The following is a 17,624-nucleotide window of genomic DNA, read 5'->3' as shown; positions in this document are numbered from 1 at the left end:
CCTTGTGACCTTTCCATTCATATCTGCCTAACATGCTTGGACAATGAAATGTAACACTGATCCCCGGCACAGGAAACCCCGTCTGTACAGCTGGAGCTCAATCTCGCCTCATTTTGCTTAAAATGGTTTCAGGCCGCTCTGCTCTAATATCGTATACCAAATATGGACAGTGTGTATATAACGCTGAACGTGAGCGGCTCAAGTGTAGCTCTGTTGATCTGTTCTCGTTCCCTTTCGACCCTGACCGCGTCTGATGTATTTTGACAGTCATGTCAAATGATCACTGTTTCGCATTATGTGTTTTCCATGGTTAGGTATTAGTAACATGCAATGCACAGATTGTCTTTAAGAAAAAGAGCGTAAGGGCGCCAGAAGAAAAGTCAAGGATGCTGCAAGAGCCTATAAGGGAACATGTCTGTATAATACTGTTGCATTGTTCCATTTTACTGTTGTTTTTGGCTTATTTCCCAGGAGTAGCATGGGCACAGTTCATGGCAACAATGCCTTAAGTTCCCATAAACTTTTATAATGCAAAACACAATGTTTTCTTTCCATAATTCCCTCTCCTGTTTTCCCTCAGTCCGCGTCTCGCTCTTTTCCCCTTGCAGACTGTTTTTAGAAGGGTCAAATTTATCTCAGCTGTTATCAGTGTCATGTCATGCTGTGTGTGTATGTGTGCAAGCGTGTCATGCGGCGCAGCTTCATAAGCTCCTTTATCAGCCATCCGGCACCCTCCTCTCCAGACCCCTGCTGTCTCTTTTCATTTTTCCCATACTTTCACACACTGGGCCACACATGCTCCGGCCCTCTCCCTCTCTCTCTCCTTTTCTCTCACACTCACAAAGCAATCACAACAGAAATGACAGAGCTCCTCCTAAAGCATCTGTGTAAACAAATGTCTGGAGTATAGCCACAGGTGTATAAAGAAAAGCATCGGCTATTAATCCTACGGCTCACTTATTGTTTGGCTAATAATAGCACACAGCAGGCCTCACTGATAGGCCTATTATTATTCCCAGACAGCGAGGTGGATTAATGGGAGACACGGATTAATAAACCTATTTCCATCCCCGGCTGAATCATGTCTGTCTGAGAGCCCCGACCTTCTGCTCGTCTAATTGTGTCTGTCTGCCTGCCTAATTAACTTTATGAGAATTAACTTATTAATTATAGAATCTCATCTTGTGCCACATTAATCATTGCAAAGGGAGCGGAAAAAAGCGGTGTCAAAGTGGTGTAAACTGTTTCAGGCGACAGAGGATTAAATCGTGCTTTTTTTGCATGGGGTTTGGTGGAGGAAAGTGAAAGTTATCACCACCTGATGGAGGTAATTTAGAGGGATTTAAAGTTCTCTCTTTAAAACTGACATTAAATTAGTAATAAGCTAAACATTTTCTATGCAAGCTGTGATGTAAAGTTTTCTTAACCCCCTCCCACACTCTTACACACTCACAAACTCCTCACTCCCCTCTGGTTTGGGAATGCCCAGTGCGCAAGAGGAGGAAAAGAAGACTTTCCCTTTCTCCACTTTGCGCAGCTTTAGCAGCCAAATGCAACACAGTGCAACCCTTCACCAACTCGGACCTTATTTTTAATGGAACAACACTAAACTCGTGTCTTAAAGTCGCGCGGGGGCTTCAGAGAGACACACTGAGCAGCGCTGATGTGATATCCAAAATCCGGAGACATGTCTGCCGCTCACGGACTCCTCAACAGCGTCTTCTCCTGCTCCTCTCCTGCCTCCAAAGCCATAACCAAACGGAGGCTACGCCAGACCCGTAGCCTGGACCCTGCTATCATAAGACACTGCGGCGACGGGAGCGAAGGAGTAAGCGGCGCATCGTTTTCTGCACCCGCGGATGCAGGTGCGTCTTCGGAGCGCCTGGCCGCGAAACCGTCTTTACGCACCAAGATTCCGACACTTAAAGAGCCAATATCACCCTCCATTTCCTCCCCTTCCATACCTTTGGATGTTTCTCCATCCTCCAACTTCCACTTTGACTATGATTTCGGGAAGCGCGCGAAAAGGAATACCGCCGGGGATTTACCGTTTCTGGTGAGGGGACCCGGCGCAGCGCAGTCCGGGAGCACCGGCACGCTGTTCTCGCCGCGGAGATGGCTCCAGAGGAAAGCGCAGCCGTCCAGCTCTCACGCCTACGTTGTGTGGAAATCAGAGGTAAACTTTGCAAGGTTTTACTTAAGTGCAGTGCGGAAAGTTTTTTTAATCATCCTGCAGGTAGTCGTTTCATAATGTTTGCAGTAAGTTTCATTTTTGATTAATCTACCGGTTAACTGCAAGCCTAAAGTGACGTCTTCAAAGTGCCTTTTGTCCAACCAACAGTTTGAAACTCCCAAACTCTTCATTTTCATCACAAATGTGCAAGAAAACGAGCAAATCGTCACATTTATGAAGCTAAAACCAGAAAATATTTGACAATTCAGCTTGAAAATGCTGAAAAAATGATTCGATAATCAAAATAGTCGCTGATCAACTTTCTTGTGATTGACGGATCGATTAATTGCTGACGTTTCTTTCCATTTTCTCCGGAATTTTCCTGAAAGTATGACTAAAATTTAGTAAGTGAGTGTAGTTAAGTATCTGAACAGAATGTTGGTGCCCTCCACCTCCATCCTTTGATTTTTAAGCAGTCTACTGTATAAGACAGCTCCTGGAACAATTAGAGAAGGCAATCAGCAGGCTTTACACTTCGTTTATTTCTCCTACAAGTCAAATCCACTGTATGCCAGGATACACATCTGCTTAAAATCTCTTTCCAGCAGCGTACAGTTTGACTCCTGAACCCAGAAAGTTGCCTGTGTGTTCGGCAATGTTGCAGCATTAAGCCCCTTTTCCACTGGTCAAAAAAAACGCTAACACCTGGCTTTTTTGCTTAGTGGGAAAGTTACAATCGGCATTCAGACCCAGGTCAAATGACTGTGCAGTAGACCCGGGTAATTATCGTTTCGGCTCCGATCAGCAATGATTGGAACACAAAACCCGGGTCGACACGCTAATCTCCGCCCCCTTACCAGCGCGATGCTATGCTCCGTCAGTAACTTCTGCGACTCCTCTCAGCTACAAATTCTGCCCGTCTCCGTATAAGCAACGTTCGAACATCGTTTCAAATTTGTCGAGTAATAGACACAATAAAGACCAAACATTGTAACATCTTCACTGTTTACTAACCCTGTTTACATGATGCAGCAGAGAAGAACAGGAGTATACTTCACTGGCAATGGGAAAAGAGACAATCTGTATTTATCAGCAGGTCTTCCCTGGTCTGAAAAACCTGCGTCAACCCCCTAATTTTGGTGGGAAAGGGGTACTTCTGGGAGATTTACGGCTTTTGAAGTGGGAGTGTTGACCTGGCGGTGACAGCTGCACCTGGAATCCATCCACTATCAAACCAGCACAATACAACTGGAGGAGTTGTCTTGCCCAAGGGCACATGGGTAATTAAGTGGGGGATGGAGTGGGGAGAACTGCTTCACCTCTCCAACCTGGGTCCCACCTTACACCAAAGTCCTTCTGGGAAACTAAAGAAAAACTTATAGAGCGTCTGAGGATTAATTAATTGCATGAAATGTGCAACGAAGTGCACCCAAATCCTCTTTTTCTCCTCCTACTGTTGTCATCTTTAGGCTGGTTGGGCTTTTGTCTTCATATAGGCTTCAAATTGAGTGTGAATTAGGGGAGGGCAGCGCATGAAATCCTTAACAAAACATACTTGGGCGACTTATTTTTAGCGGGGGGGCTTTATAGGCTGCATAGTTGGCACGAGTCCACATGCACCGGCGAAAAAGGCACAATGATTTCCCTGCAGCTTTCGCAGCTTTCCTGTGTCTTCCTCTTGTTTTCCATTACCGACTGGAAGTGTGTGCGTGCATGCAGCAGCGCGTGTGCGTGCTGATGCAAGGGTCTTAAGGACACACGGCCCCGGACTCGGTTCTCACGACTGCAAGTGGTCACAGGGTCAAACCGATGAAACCCCTCAAACAGCTCTCCCATCATTTCCCTTTACAAAGAACAGCTCCGGCTCCACTCCACACTGATAGGCACGTCTCCACGCTCTCTCCTCTCCTCCCTCTCTTCCTCTCCGAGATGTCGAGAAGCTCTCACTCTGCAGAGTTTCCCACCGCTGTATGTTTTCCATGCCCCCCTCCCTCCCTCCCCTACTACGGCCCACTGAGGATAACATGAGGCCATCGGTTGGGAGTCGTTGGGAGTCATTAGCACAATCTGGACCATGAAGTTATTGCACCTCAGAGTGTTTGTAAAAATATGAAGCCAAGAAGTGTTGCTGGTCTGCAGGGAGGTTTCACACACTGCTGGGTGTGAAGAAAAATAGTGTAAAGGAGTGTAAACAGTTGGGAATGTTCTGAATGTGGCAGATTACAGATAGATTTAGTGTCAATGTACTTTTTAAAAGTTCAAACTGAAGAAGCATGTCACATAATAACCATTTCAGACAGGTATCACAAGTTCAACATGCTTTCTCTTAAAATGCTCCTGCAATAGTGTCGCATCTTCCAGCACTAATTTGCAGTGTTTTGTTCACCTGTCGCCTCCCCGCTCGCGGTTTTGCATGCTCAGCTCAAAGCAGAGATAGTAAGGATGCCAGATGGCTCACTCCTCAGCAAAGTCCGCTCCGGAAAATGATGTTATGTCCACACACAGCATGAAAAGCACACGCATAACCAACTAATTGTTGACTATTAAATTAGTTGGCAACTAATTTTGTCATTGATTTCTGCAGACAGTGTCGACAAATCATTGCTACCAGGAGAAGAACGGTCTTAGCTCGGTATTCTCAGGTGAAGAGGTCGAACAATAACTTTGATAGGGAAGAGAAAAAGAAAGAGGGACCAAGCTGAGTTGCACTCTCTTTTATTTTAGAGACAGGACGGTGGATAGAGCTGGAAACAGGGGAAGAGAGAGTGGGGATGACACGCGGCAAAGTGCTGAGGGCGGGAGTTGAAACCCGGGGCCACCGCATTGAGGACTGTAGCCTCTGTATGGCCGCCGATTTTAACCGCTGAGCTAAACCGGCGCCCAAATAGATATTACGCTTGAAAAGGTTGCAAAAGGCACAAGTGTTTTAACTGTGGAAGAAAAGGGGAAGTTGTTTGCTCGCAGTCCTAAGTCCTGGTTCCCTTCTTATGCACTGATTTGTTAAGCTGGACAGCCAATCAGAGCTTAACTTGTAACATAGTTTTTCTGATTAGATATGTAGCCTCCAAGCCCAAGCTAAAACAGACCTTATAACATATACACAACATCATTAGGGTCACCAAGACATGAAATAAAATCGAGTCGCTGAACAAATTGTAGTTATAAAACTAGTTATGCAGCTTCAGTAAAATGAACTTGATGTGTATAAGCTGTGGACTGCCCCTTTAAATAATTCTGTCCCTTTTTTTGGCAAATCATTGGCCCATGATTTGCAGTGAACTTTCTCTGTTAACACAGGCTTTCTGCTTCACGCTCTCAATGCGCGTTCACAGAGAAAGGGATAGGAATGGGGAAGAATAATTGAGTGCTTGAGTACTCTTTGCTGACGTCATAATTCGAGTAACGTTACACTACTTGCGCACCTGCGCATGCGTTGTTTTCAGCTAAAGTAGTTTAACTCAGTTACATGCACCATATAAGCCGTGACCAGGAAAAGTGATGTCTACAAGTACTTTGACAAAAAAGGCGACAATAACGTGCTGTGCAAGATATGTGTAATCAAACGTGTGTATCATAGAAATACTAGTTTGATGCTTAACATGCGCTTAAAGCACAAGGAGAAGCCAGCGGAGACAGACAACAGGCAGTCTCGCATCACATCATTTGCTAGCCCTGTTAGCTCACGTTGTTGTGATGATAGCAGAGCGGAGAAGATTAGCCTGCTAATAAAAAAGACAATAGCAGCTACATGGGACTAAAGACGCCTGAATTTCATCAATTTAAAGAGAGGTTGTACATGTAAGAGTTCATCTATCAGGATCTATTTCATGTCCAAACTTTTGTTCCATAAGTCATCTGATATAGCACCCGTGGGTGTTCACGTGTGTGTGTGTGTGTGTAGGGACAACCTGCGCAGATAAGTCTCGTGCTATGCCTTTTTAAGGAGGGGAGACGAGAGCAGAGAGTTAAAGAGTGAACGAGTGGAGGGCAGCAGCAGAGACAAAGTGGAGATGTAATGGTTTACACAAAAAGCAACCTCTGACAGTTATATTGGCCATGATTGCTTAATGGCCGTTTCCATGGTGGGGTTGTTGATGTTGTAGGAGCGATGACGTGAAAAACATCAGCAGATAGCCTCCTCTGTGTTAGTACAGCAGGGGGGTCGGTGACTGGAAGTGGTTCTTCTTGTGGAGTGATGACTCTAAAGTCAGGCATCGTTTTCAACACACGGTCTTACAAAATAGTAGGTATGAAAACAGTGGGGTTTTTTACAGGGCTGTTAATACACTGGAATTTGTAAGTTTAGCGTGTGAAACATCCCCCTACAGTTCCCGACAATAGCTCGCTCACACACACACACACACACTCGGTGAGGAAACTGTGGTCTGCTAATTTAATCGTGGTTGTTTATGGGGCGCCGGAATGTTGACATTGTAGGGTCTATTTTTAGACACTAATGCTTTAGGAGAGAGGCTGGTGAAGAAATCCCAAATGAAACCCTAACCACTGAGACAACGATTGCTGCAAGTGATGCCAACAGAGGATCTTCTTCTGAGGTCACAGCTTTGTCTCTCGATGTGTATTCTGCATGCATATGCACATGCGACCAGAATGTTGAGAGGTCAGAGGTCAGAAATAGTTGATCCCAACTCAAGTCTGTTTGGATGGTTTAGTGACACCTATGATGATACAGTAGGTAGTTATTTCCCCACTCTTCTATTTACTTAGTAACTAAGCTTTACCTACATGGTCATGAAAACCCGGAATTTGGAAGATTCTGATTCGATTTCTTTTTCCTGCTTGAGATGGTTCTATGAATTTTAAGAGTGACGACTTGTTTGGCTGCTTTCAAAGAAGCAAAACATTCAGAATCGCTCTCACAAAACCATTTAAGGTTCTGTAAAAACACACGACAGGCGTCTTTAGTTACAAAATAACATTTGTTTACATGTAGTATCCATCCTTAAAATACTAGAAATGCTCCTGTGTTTGCATCACTGCTGCACTACGTCACAATTCAAAGACGAAAACAAAACATTCAGAGAAAGCTACCGATCCTGTTTTCTTTCTTGGGATCATTTAATTGTATATTTAGACAAGCTAGCGCCATGACTACAATGTTTATTGGTCAGATACTCAGTCAAATATCTCTAAAGCAGGGCCGGCTCAGAGCACAGGCGATATAGGCCGTCGCCTAGGGAACCGGGTTCTGGAGGGCGCTTGCCTGAGCCTCAAGATTTTGAAGGTGTCCGGCGTTCCTTCTGCGCCGCGGTTCTGGTCCGTCAGACAGTGCGAGCCCTCGCCCACAGGAAGCATGTCTGATCTGCAGTGCAGCAGAGCGCTGGCCCAAGCAGCTGGATTTGCAAGATCACAAGATCGCGAAATCACGCGATAACTTCAACGTTAAACAGAGCAACACACAAACAACAGTTCGGTTTGTACCTCCGAGGCTGATTATCTGCTCATTTGGAGATCATTCTGAGATTTCTGTGCTTCTACCATGGCTGAGAACACTACTTAGTTAAAAGTGTTCTTTTTTCAAGATTTCAGTGTGTTGTTGTTTTGAAAACGGAAAAAAATGACTGGACGCTGTATGCTGTTTTTGTGTTTGACTTCCTGTTTGGAACAATCTGCTCTGTTCAGCTTGACGCGTGCTTGAAGCGGCCTCCGTCAAAAATAGACCCGGCGCGTACCTTTTGTGGAGCAGAGGGAAGAGACGCTTGTGGGACCGCAGCTCGTGCTGCAGAATCACGAGCATTGACTTGAATGGGCGCGATCGACTCCGGAGGTCGCGGCACACACTGAATGCGCCGGAGACGGATCCTGTGGAATATGAGGGTGAGGCTTCTGCCGACTGACACCTTCACTCCCAACCTTTCTGCGTGCTCCGCTCGCATGTACCGTCACTCTGCCGCTCTCTCTCTCTTACTTTCTCGACCGCTCACTCAGCGTGCACTTCTTGACAAAAGTTACAACAAGAGGAGAGGAGAGGAGAGGAGAGATGCGTTCAGGTACAGGTGGAAAAAAACTCTAACTATCTTTAAATAGAGGGGAGGGTAAGAAGTGTTTTGACGTACACTACCAGTCACAAGTTTGAACACATTTTCTCATACAAGTGAATGGGAAAGTGTGTCCACTTTTAACTGATAGTGTACATATAATGTATGTTCTGTTTAGCTCGCACTGCTCGTCTAATCACACATGTGATCCAGACAGGCGACAGAACGACAGACAGCATATAATCAAAAGGGAGGGGAAGAGAGAGAGCAGCATGTGATGGAAAGAGAGAAGAAACTGTGTCTATGAATAAAGAAAGGCCCTTTTTAATATTACAGTAAACTAATGGTAACTCATGAATCTCACTAATAACCAGGTCTCTTCTGGATAACTGTGTTGTACACTGGCATGCAAAATAAAAAATATATATTATACCATTTGCAGTGGAGGACCCCATACTCTACACTTGCCTAGGCAGCGCCAAAATGGCCAGAGCCGGCCCTGGTTAAAACATTCATGTTTCCCAGAGGACCAACCCAAATGACTTTAACATTCTACTGTATCTTCCTGTCAGCATGACAGCAAGTCAGTTTTGAACACCTGCAAAACTGATGAGTCATACAAGCTTTGTGTATATATATAGTGCTAATTAGCACATGTTAGCATGCTCACACATAAAACTAAGTTGGTGACTACAGCCTGTTGCAATGCAATTTTTTCATCCAAGCTGAGACATTAGAACTTTAGCGGACACATGTGACAACTGGTTAGGATTTGGATAAATTCCAGTCTTTGTGTTAAATATGCATATATTCATGCCTTGGCAAATATATTCTTTGTGTTTTGACTGCATACCTGAAGTCTTGTTGTCCCCCTGGTGGACACAGCGCGGTATTTGCCACGACAACCAGCTTCCTGTTTCTAGAAAATAGAAACAGTGTGTAATGAATCCTGAGAATAGCTACTTGCTAAAGATGCTGAGCTAGATTCATCTGCACTTCCAGTTATATAAAACTGGTAAGTAAAGAGTGGAAATGTTGCCTTTAAAGGTAACATTTACAAATGCTCTCATGTTAATAACTAAACACAACGAAAAGCACAGATCCATCTGAGACAGTTTGTTGGCTGCTGGGAAGAATGTCCTGTGTAACATTCCTGTGCTACATTGAACAGAATCCCACACATGCTATGTGAAATATTTAATTAAAAACATTTGTGTTGCAACGTTCTCATCCTGTAAAAACATGTCAGGGCTGCTGGTGAATGCTTCATTAATCAGACATCATGCATTCTGATTCCGCCTCTGAAACATTTTAGCTTGAGTTGCTGCACATGTTTGCCATTGCCAACGCTGTGAACCATGGAAGCTGGGGCATTGACACAGGTCGTGGCGCTCTGCCAGGAGCCAACAGATATGTTTCTTTTAGGACCAGACGTGGTCCACATTACACAACAATTGCATATGGTCTAAGTATGGAAAAATGCTGCAGCATATCTTGTAATCAGAACTAGGAGAAGGGATGTATTATCTTTACACTGATTACCTGTAAGTAGCGCTGCACGAAATCGGAAAAAAATGACTATGTTCTGTTCACTTTAATCACTCTTGGTTCAGAGACACCTGCATAAAAAAGTAGAGAGAATTCATGTGGAGCGACACTTTTCTTTGTAAAATAAATGCAAATAGACTTTTAAAAACGAAAGCTCACCGTCTCCTGCTTCCTGTCGGCACACACGACCTCACATCATGTGTGCGCTGCAGGTCAGTTGCGGCTCAGTGGGGAAGCAGTTTAATGATACTATTGCCAGATATTCTTCATTTATACGACTGACAAACTGGAACATAGCAGCATAGCATGTTAGCGTCCCACCTTTAGCGACACGTCTTGGAAAACTGGTGGAAATATGATAGACTTCATTAACACAATACGATCTCGAGACAAGCTTTCCCAAGTTTCCCAGGCTTTCAGAAATCCCCGGAATATATTTAATCGTACTTTGAAATCTGGATATGCAAGATTCCCTGTTTACATATATTTTTGCACAAGCTCTATGAAACAGAGAAGCTTGAACTTGTGAACCGCGCAGCTATCCATTCTGCCTTTCCTCCCTGATTTCCTCCCTAAGATCCCGTAAAGTAAGGAGGCAGCATCGGAGGAACAAGACCTTGATGGTTTGACATCTTTGGAATGCTGGAACAAAATAAACACTGAAAACATATTCATGCACTACCTTGATGTGCAAGGTCTCACAAATGTAGTTCTTGTCGACAGTAGAACTGATGCAAAAGTGCAGAGCTAGTGGATCATGATGTAGGTCAAGAAGTCAAATATGGGATGTCATCAAGCTGTTGCAAAAGCCTGCATCAAAGTACTGAAAGTGTGAGAGAGCACAGGTTGATTTTCTTGGCGTAAAGAGGTCGTTTCTGACTTGGATCTGTTTGCAGTTTTCTTAAAGCAACAGTGTAGTCTCACGGAATCATGAGCCAGAGCTGCAGTGAATCCAGACAAGTGAAAATATTCTGCAAGACTTGAGATGGAAATGTATCTGACACGAAAATGTGTTCACTTTTACTTTAAAGCTGCTAATTAAACAGCTTTCGCAAGATAAGCTAAAACGTCCTTCAACAAATGCCACTGAGTGTGTTGTTTCCTGTTGCCAAACATTCCTTGTTATTGTAAAGATGACCTCTGCAGCACGCTCCCGTTCAGTTCCCCTCCAGGGAGCAGCTCTGGAGTTACGAATGTGAGTCTGCACTGGGCTGTAGTTTGATTACGGTCCTCATTAAGTTTAATGGGCCCTGGTTGTTAATATGTACAACCTTACTGACAGACCAGACCTACGGTTGTTGTCAAGGCGGTGACGGGAACATCTAGAGCACAGTTTTTCTCCACATCTTTATTGTACGTATTAGGCTTGGCCTTAGACTTACATTTTATTACCTATGCGTAAGGACCGTCTTCTTTATTTGCTGACAGGATGGGAAGCTAATGAAAAAGGCCTGATTTAAGGTGATGCTGTAGCTGTATATCAGCTCTGGTGCAGCTATGTACATTAGATAGCAGCGCTATAATCGCATATAGAAAAATGTTATCTTTACAATTTAAATTAAGATGCCCATGGCACCAACTTTCAAAGAATACAAACCATAAAAAAGACCTCCCTTAATCTTTCACTGTCGAAGTAATAGACTGTATAAAAAGATGGACGACATGACAGCTCCTTAAAAGTGAAGCCAAAACTGTTCTATCGCCCCCTGCTGACTGGCTGCAGTATAGCTCATAAAGCCCGCCTCCATGTAACAGATGGGACATAAGTCAAACTATAAAATCAAATACACGTCAAATGCATTTTTCTCAAACATGGTACGAGTGTTCATTTTTACTTCTCTGATTGACAGCTCTGTTGACAAATCATGCTCCTGCAGCTGAGGAACCATGAGAGGAAACGTAACTAATCGCTACAGTCATTGAAGTTTCCATATCTGTGAACGTCTGCTTCACACTGTGGAACCACTGAACGCAAACTCATGCGGCTGAAAATACATTTGTTGTGTGTTGCAAGCGGCCGCTGGGATACCTGGGATACCTGGGATACCTAGCAACAAGCACCAGGCAAGCGGCGCCACTTTCTAACAGCTTTTCTACCTCATTATGTCATAATCATGCATTTAAAGAAATCAGCGATACATTATTTAGTAAATAAACCTTGTTGGGTGTTTGATTGAAAAGACTACTCAAGTCACCCCAATGACCAGCGAGGCTGGGCGGACGTGAGTGTAGGCGAATCGGTCTTGTGCACTGCTGACTGCTGTTAAATATGCCAACATCCAAAATCTTAGCTCTTTTTTTTCTGGTAAGTTAAATGTGTGTTTTGGTGAGAGGAAGGGGTGGGCATCGTTACCGTGGCTCCACCCGCTGATCTCTGGCTCCAAAAAACGTCACCAGCGCAAGATGGGAGCGTCTGCCTCGGGTATTTCAGCTTCGCTTTTGAGTAAACAGAGATGCGTCGTCCAGCTTTATATCCAGTCATTGGTCAAAATTAAATAGCATAGGTGCTATAGACTACTATTACCCAAGCAGCAAGTTTTGGGGCTTAAAAATAAAGCCAATGCGGAAGTACCAAAAGCCGCAATTCCCCAAATGTCCACTTGAGGCTGGCTCCAAATATGAGTCACTCCCCATAGAGCCCCATATTAAAACTTTACAGGTCAAATAAACATGTATACAGCCTGGTTTTCATCACTGTAGCTAATTTCCCCAGGAATAAGTTATATTAATGGTTAAAGTTGGTTAAACACAAAACATACTCAATATATTTGGATTTTGAGAGATGTCCCTATCGCCATAGCAACACCAGTTGGAATATGCTTCAATATTTCTTTGTTTTATAGAAAATTCTAGTCTTTTTTTTGTGGCGGTTAATGTGTACTCTTGGTTCACTTCATCAAACCGTGTCTTGCTTGAATGAGTGTACTGCATACGCAAAAACTGTTAGCATGCAGCTGTCACACATTGTTTAGCGCCGTAAAAGAGAGCACATTTTACTTGGCTTCTCACAAATTCTAATTCCAAGACAAAAGTTGCTTTGATTCTTGTTTTGTGCTGTATAACAATCTCTCTTTGTGCCATTAAGTTATCAGACGAGCTATCATAGCAGAGCACAGCATATGAAATGCACGTTAGAGGCTAATAGGATATGACATGAACATTTGATTCCAATGACATGTAACCAGTACCTGAGGGAGCCCAACATACTGTATAATGTGTGTGAAGGAATATTTAAAGCCTCTTCTCATCCTGCACAGAAACACGATACCTCCGTCACGGGGCAATTTCTTTGACAACTTTGCATGATATTCAGCTGAAAAGAACCATATGAAGCAGCGGGGATTGTTTGACAGTGTTTTGGTTGAGCAATCTCACATCTCCTTTGGGATGTTTTCTCAACAATGGAGGAAAAAAAGAGAGCAGTTTGAAATAGAGACGGCCGAAAAGCAAACATTAATTTCCGTAGCCAGAATCTCTCTCTGTCTGTTGCAGATTAAACCTCCTCCGCCAGTGAGAACGCAGCAGTGTTGAGTTACTTTTAGTGTGTGTTTTCATGTGTGTGGGAGAGAATCCGAACGCAGTGGGTGGATGATCTAATTGTGCGCTTTTCGGCCTTGAAGGCAAAAATGTCCGTTCCCTCGGGTGTTTGTGTGTGTGCATTACAGTGACCCCTGTGTCCACTAATGTTCTCTCTAATGTGGTTTGTCATGAGCCGGAGGGGAAGCATGGATAAGATCCTCTCACATGTGCTACGCTGTGTTAAGTTTACAACTTCCAATTAAGGTATTTGTCTCAATTAGTGTAAAGTCTGGTGATTTGATACTCGCTGGGTGAACATGTTTCACAACATCTCAAACACACAATCTTATCTCTGATCAGTGACAGAAACTTTGAGTATCTTAAGTGAAACATACAAGAACAGAAGTAGAACAGTTTATCTTTATCCTGATCTGTCTGACTTCTGGAAATCTATTTCCATCTACTTCCTTCCCGTCACAAAGTCAATACACTGACACCAAAAATAAAGGCCCAGTCAATCAACATTTAAAAACACTTCATCTTGAAAGTGCTGACCTTTGTAGGAATGGAGAGTCCAAGAGTCCGACATGGAGCAAGCTTTTTAAGCGTGTTGTCTTGTGCCATCCACTTTTAGTTCGTCCTTATTCATCGTTGTGTAAACTGCAAAAAGAGGAGTGCAGACACATGTGTGACGGGGTCATCAAATCACATTCACAGCCTTATTGTTACCCCAATATGCTAATAAGGAGGTATCCTCCTTTGCTGGGATGTCCAGATATTGATGCTTGCAAGTAAAATAGCTCATGATCAAAACAACAGGAATGTTTAAAGCATGAAGTGAAAAATTGATACAAAGAAAAAAGAATAAGAGGAGCCAAAACTAAAGAAGTAAATGGGGAACATCACCAAAAGTTAAATAGATCCTATGAGGAAGAACTTTTTGTGCTTCATTAGCGAAAAAGCAGATGAGCTTGCTAAGCAACTAGCTAGCTTCAAGCTTTATTCTTACAGGGGCGCTGGTTTAGCTCAGTCGGTAGAGCAGGTTCGGCTCCGACCTCGGCCCTTTGGTGCCTGTCATCCTTCACTCTTCTGCAAATTTCCTGTCATATCAGTCACTGAAAATTTGCACCAAAAAAAATGCAGAATAGAGAAAATCTGAAAGAAGTTTAGGGATTATTAGAAGCCCCTTATGCTGCGTTCACATGGATTCAGGCAGACGGTAGACGGCGAACCGGATATCATTTTAGTGGGTGAGAGCAGGACGGTAAAAGGTGGTGAGGCCAGCAACGGCAGACGGCAACGCTAACGGAAGACGGCATTGCATTCCAAAGTTAAAAAAAAAGGAACCTCTTTCCGTCCTCAGGATGTCACCTCCCTCACACAACAAGAAAACATCATTTTGGTAGAACAAATCTTAAATCTTAAAATGATGAAAATGATTACACGAAATAAATGTATTGATTATATATAGTCACCATAGCAACATCGCGTCATGCGTGTTTCGTTTTGCCATCCTGCCGTTCCATCAGAGTTTTTGTCTTTCCCGTGCCGTCCAACAGGTGTTATCCGTCTGCCTGAATCCATGTGATTACACTGCCAGTTCAAGGCGGGATTATTACACCTCTGTTACGTTTCGTCTTCTATGTAAAACGCACAGAGTCGGAATGATGGGGCGAAGTCGTTCCGCCTCTGAGCCGGCATCGGAGGTCGTAACAGAGACGAAACGGTGTAAGCAAGGCGGAACAGCGCTGTGTGTGTGTATGTGAAGCTTGCACTATTTGTTTAATCAAGTCAAGTCAATGTATTTATAGACTATAGATAGAAACCAAAGCAATGAGACAGAACAAAACAAAACAGGCGGCCTTTTCAGGACGTGGGGACTCAAATGCTAGCACAGACTCAACAGAGGGGGCAGACCTGACCGAGGATGGAAGGCTATTCCACAGTCGAGCCTTGACTGAGAAGGCGCGGTCACCTCTCAGTTAAGTTAGAGTGCTGAAACCGCCAGGAGGCTTTAGTCAGAAGATGTGAGGGGCCTTGAGGTTCTGTAAGGGCTGAGGAGGTCAGTGATATAGGAGGGGGACGAGTCATTCAGGGTGTTAACAGAGCAACCTTAAAGTCAATCCTGAAGCGGGTAGATTACAACTCAACCCACAGTTGACCTTCATTGTGGCAATTTAGTAGCATTTTACAGCAATCCTTTAAAGGAGTACATGTCCTCTGTGTTTCTGGGAGTGTGTGTATGTGTGCCACAATCAGAAGGAATATCAAGATGTGTTCATATCCTGTTCTGTTGCGGAAAAATGAGCCCAAAGGAATAAAATCCAATTTTGTTTTTTGATTGTATCGAGCTCCGGTTTTTATCCGAATGCTCCGACTTCAAGAAAGGATATCCTGCTTACAGCCCTCGTCGATGTATGAAACTTTGATTCTCTTGTTCTTAACCTGTCGAGCATTTGAAGTGTCATAACTCCCTTTGCATACTCTGTTTAATGCTGAGGATTAACTGAATGTTCCTGCTCACACATGCAGGATTTAGGCTCTAAGCCTTGTGAATTATACCCGTGTGTGTGTGTGTACGTCGTCATGCATGAATGTGTGTGTGAATTATCGAGTGTCTGCTGATCAAATATACCCTCAAATACTCAGAGAAGAAGTTCAAATAAGCCGTGGATTTGGAGAAATTGTGCATTTTCCTTCCTCTGTGTGTGTGTGTGTGTGTGAGAGAGTTTCAGTCGGGGGGTTTAGGGAATTATTTATTTGGAATTCCAGGTCAGAGCTTCACGGCGAGGCCCCGGGGCACCTCCTGAAAGAGGGGCAGCTTCTGACCAAGTGACCTCCCCTGACTTCCTCTCTCTTCTTCTTCCTCGTCTTATTTTCCTGAAGCTTCCTCCTGTCCATTCCTCACTGTTATTGACCTGTTTCGCAGACATCCTGGCGATATTTTCCTTCTTATTTCGCCTTCCAAAAAGTCTTCCTTTCTAATCCTCTGCTTGAGCTAAATGCAGCAAATGAAGCAAAACTATGAGCTCACACCGGTTTGATTTAACAAGTGAGGAAACAAGAACCTAGCAGGGATCGCAGGCTGACTCTGTTGGACAGGGATAACTCTGCCCGTCCAAAGACTACACTGAAAGTATGCAGCGATTTGTTCTCTGACATGGAGGCTCCTTTGAACTGAGCGGCCTGAGGAGGCGTGGGCGGCTAAATCAGTGTCATCTTTCAAACTGTGTAAAACTCACTTTTGTGCCCGTATGGAGTTTTTCCACTGAACTTATTTTTCGACTCAAAGACAGGTAGCCAGATTTCCAGAGTTTGTGAGGATGAATCTCGATCCTTCTGATCACCTCTCAGACAAAACTAAACTAAAATCTAGTGGGTATTGCACCAAATTTAATTAGCACTTCTTGACCCCAAGTTCATGTAAATGCAAACATTGCACATTAGGTATCTCATTTTATTACACGTTAAATACTTGATTCTGATTGGTTAATTACAGCCAGGGGCGGATCCAGAGGGGTGGCCAGGGTCCCCCTTGAAATCTGATTGGCCACCCCTAAACTAGGACTGGCTGTTTGCCTTGTCAGAGGCGGCACATTTCTTTTAATACTTTAAATTGTTGCTCTCACCACACATCTTCTGTTTGAGTCCTTAAAGACTTAAGCTTAGAAGGAAGGGTTCATTAAATGCACACAAGACACATGCTTCATGCCACCCCTGCATAAGTCAGTGCCCCAGTTGGGCCACCCCAGTCAAAATAGTCTGGGTCCGCCCCTGATTATGGCATCCCTAAGTCTGCTATTTCTCAATAACAGACCGTTGCTATGAGGAACAGACCGTTGCCAGGGATGCAGCTCTAATTACGCAATCTGGTTGACTGACTGTAATCATATCAATCCACCGAAAGAAGTCCGGTAAATTTGACGCCGGCCTGTTTACAAAACTGAAGACGGCTCATGAAGTAAACATTAAGCAGAACACAGTACGGGATACGGCGGTGTTTAAAGACGGTGAATGGAAAAGAAAAAATGTCAACAGACTCTGACAGTGACGAGACAGAGAACACCATTAAATAATTCTTACGGTTCGGTTAAACTTGTCAATTTACCATCATCGAGGACTGTAGCCTCTGTATGTGGTCGTCGATTTACGTGCTGCCAAATGACATCTGCGTGTTTCTCTGCAGAGCGACAGGTAGGCTAAAGGAGGGGGAGAGAGCGAGGGCAGATTGTCCACGTTTGTTGTGTTGAGGTCAGGGGATGTAACAGAGTGTGATTAATCTGTGGTAATTTTTTTGAAGCTGTTTTCCTTCATGTTTGTCTTCGTTTGCGTCCACTTCAGAGAGAGACGTGCTCTTCCCAGCATCTTATCTCCTCTGCTCTCTC

The 17,624-nt window shown here is 43.9% G+C and overlaps 1 protein-coding gene across 2 annotated transcripts in view; it reads left to right on the top strand.

Annotated features, from left to right (window-relative positions):
* The first annotated feature begins 1,687 nt into the window (after positions 1–1,687).
* LOC138603560 (rho GTPase-activating protein 6-like) overlaps positions 1,688–17,624 on the top strand; it is an 89,364-nt gene continuing 73,427 nt past the window's right edge. For both annotated transcript variants that reach the window (XM_069675406.1, XM_069675407.1), the window contains exon 1: positions 1,688–2,176. In XM_069675406.1, the coding sequence (XP_069531507.1) occupies positions 1,688–2,176 (489 nt within the window). The remainder of the gene's footprint in view (positions 2,177–17,624) is intronic.

This window comes from Semicossyphus pulcher, unplaced genomic scaffold (assembly GCF_022749685.1).
Source record: "Semicossyphus pulcher isolate SPU_LCO1_2020_fin unplaced genomic scaffold, fSemPul1.0.p SCAF_24, whole genome shotgun sequence".
NCBI lineage: Eukaryota > Metazoa > Chordata > Actinopteri > Labriformes > Labridae > Semicossyphus > Semicossyphus pulcher.
The sequence above is the reverse complement of the archived record's forward strand: the minus strand, read 5'-3'. Positions and strand labels throughout refer to the sequence as shown.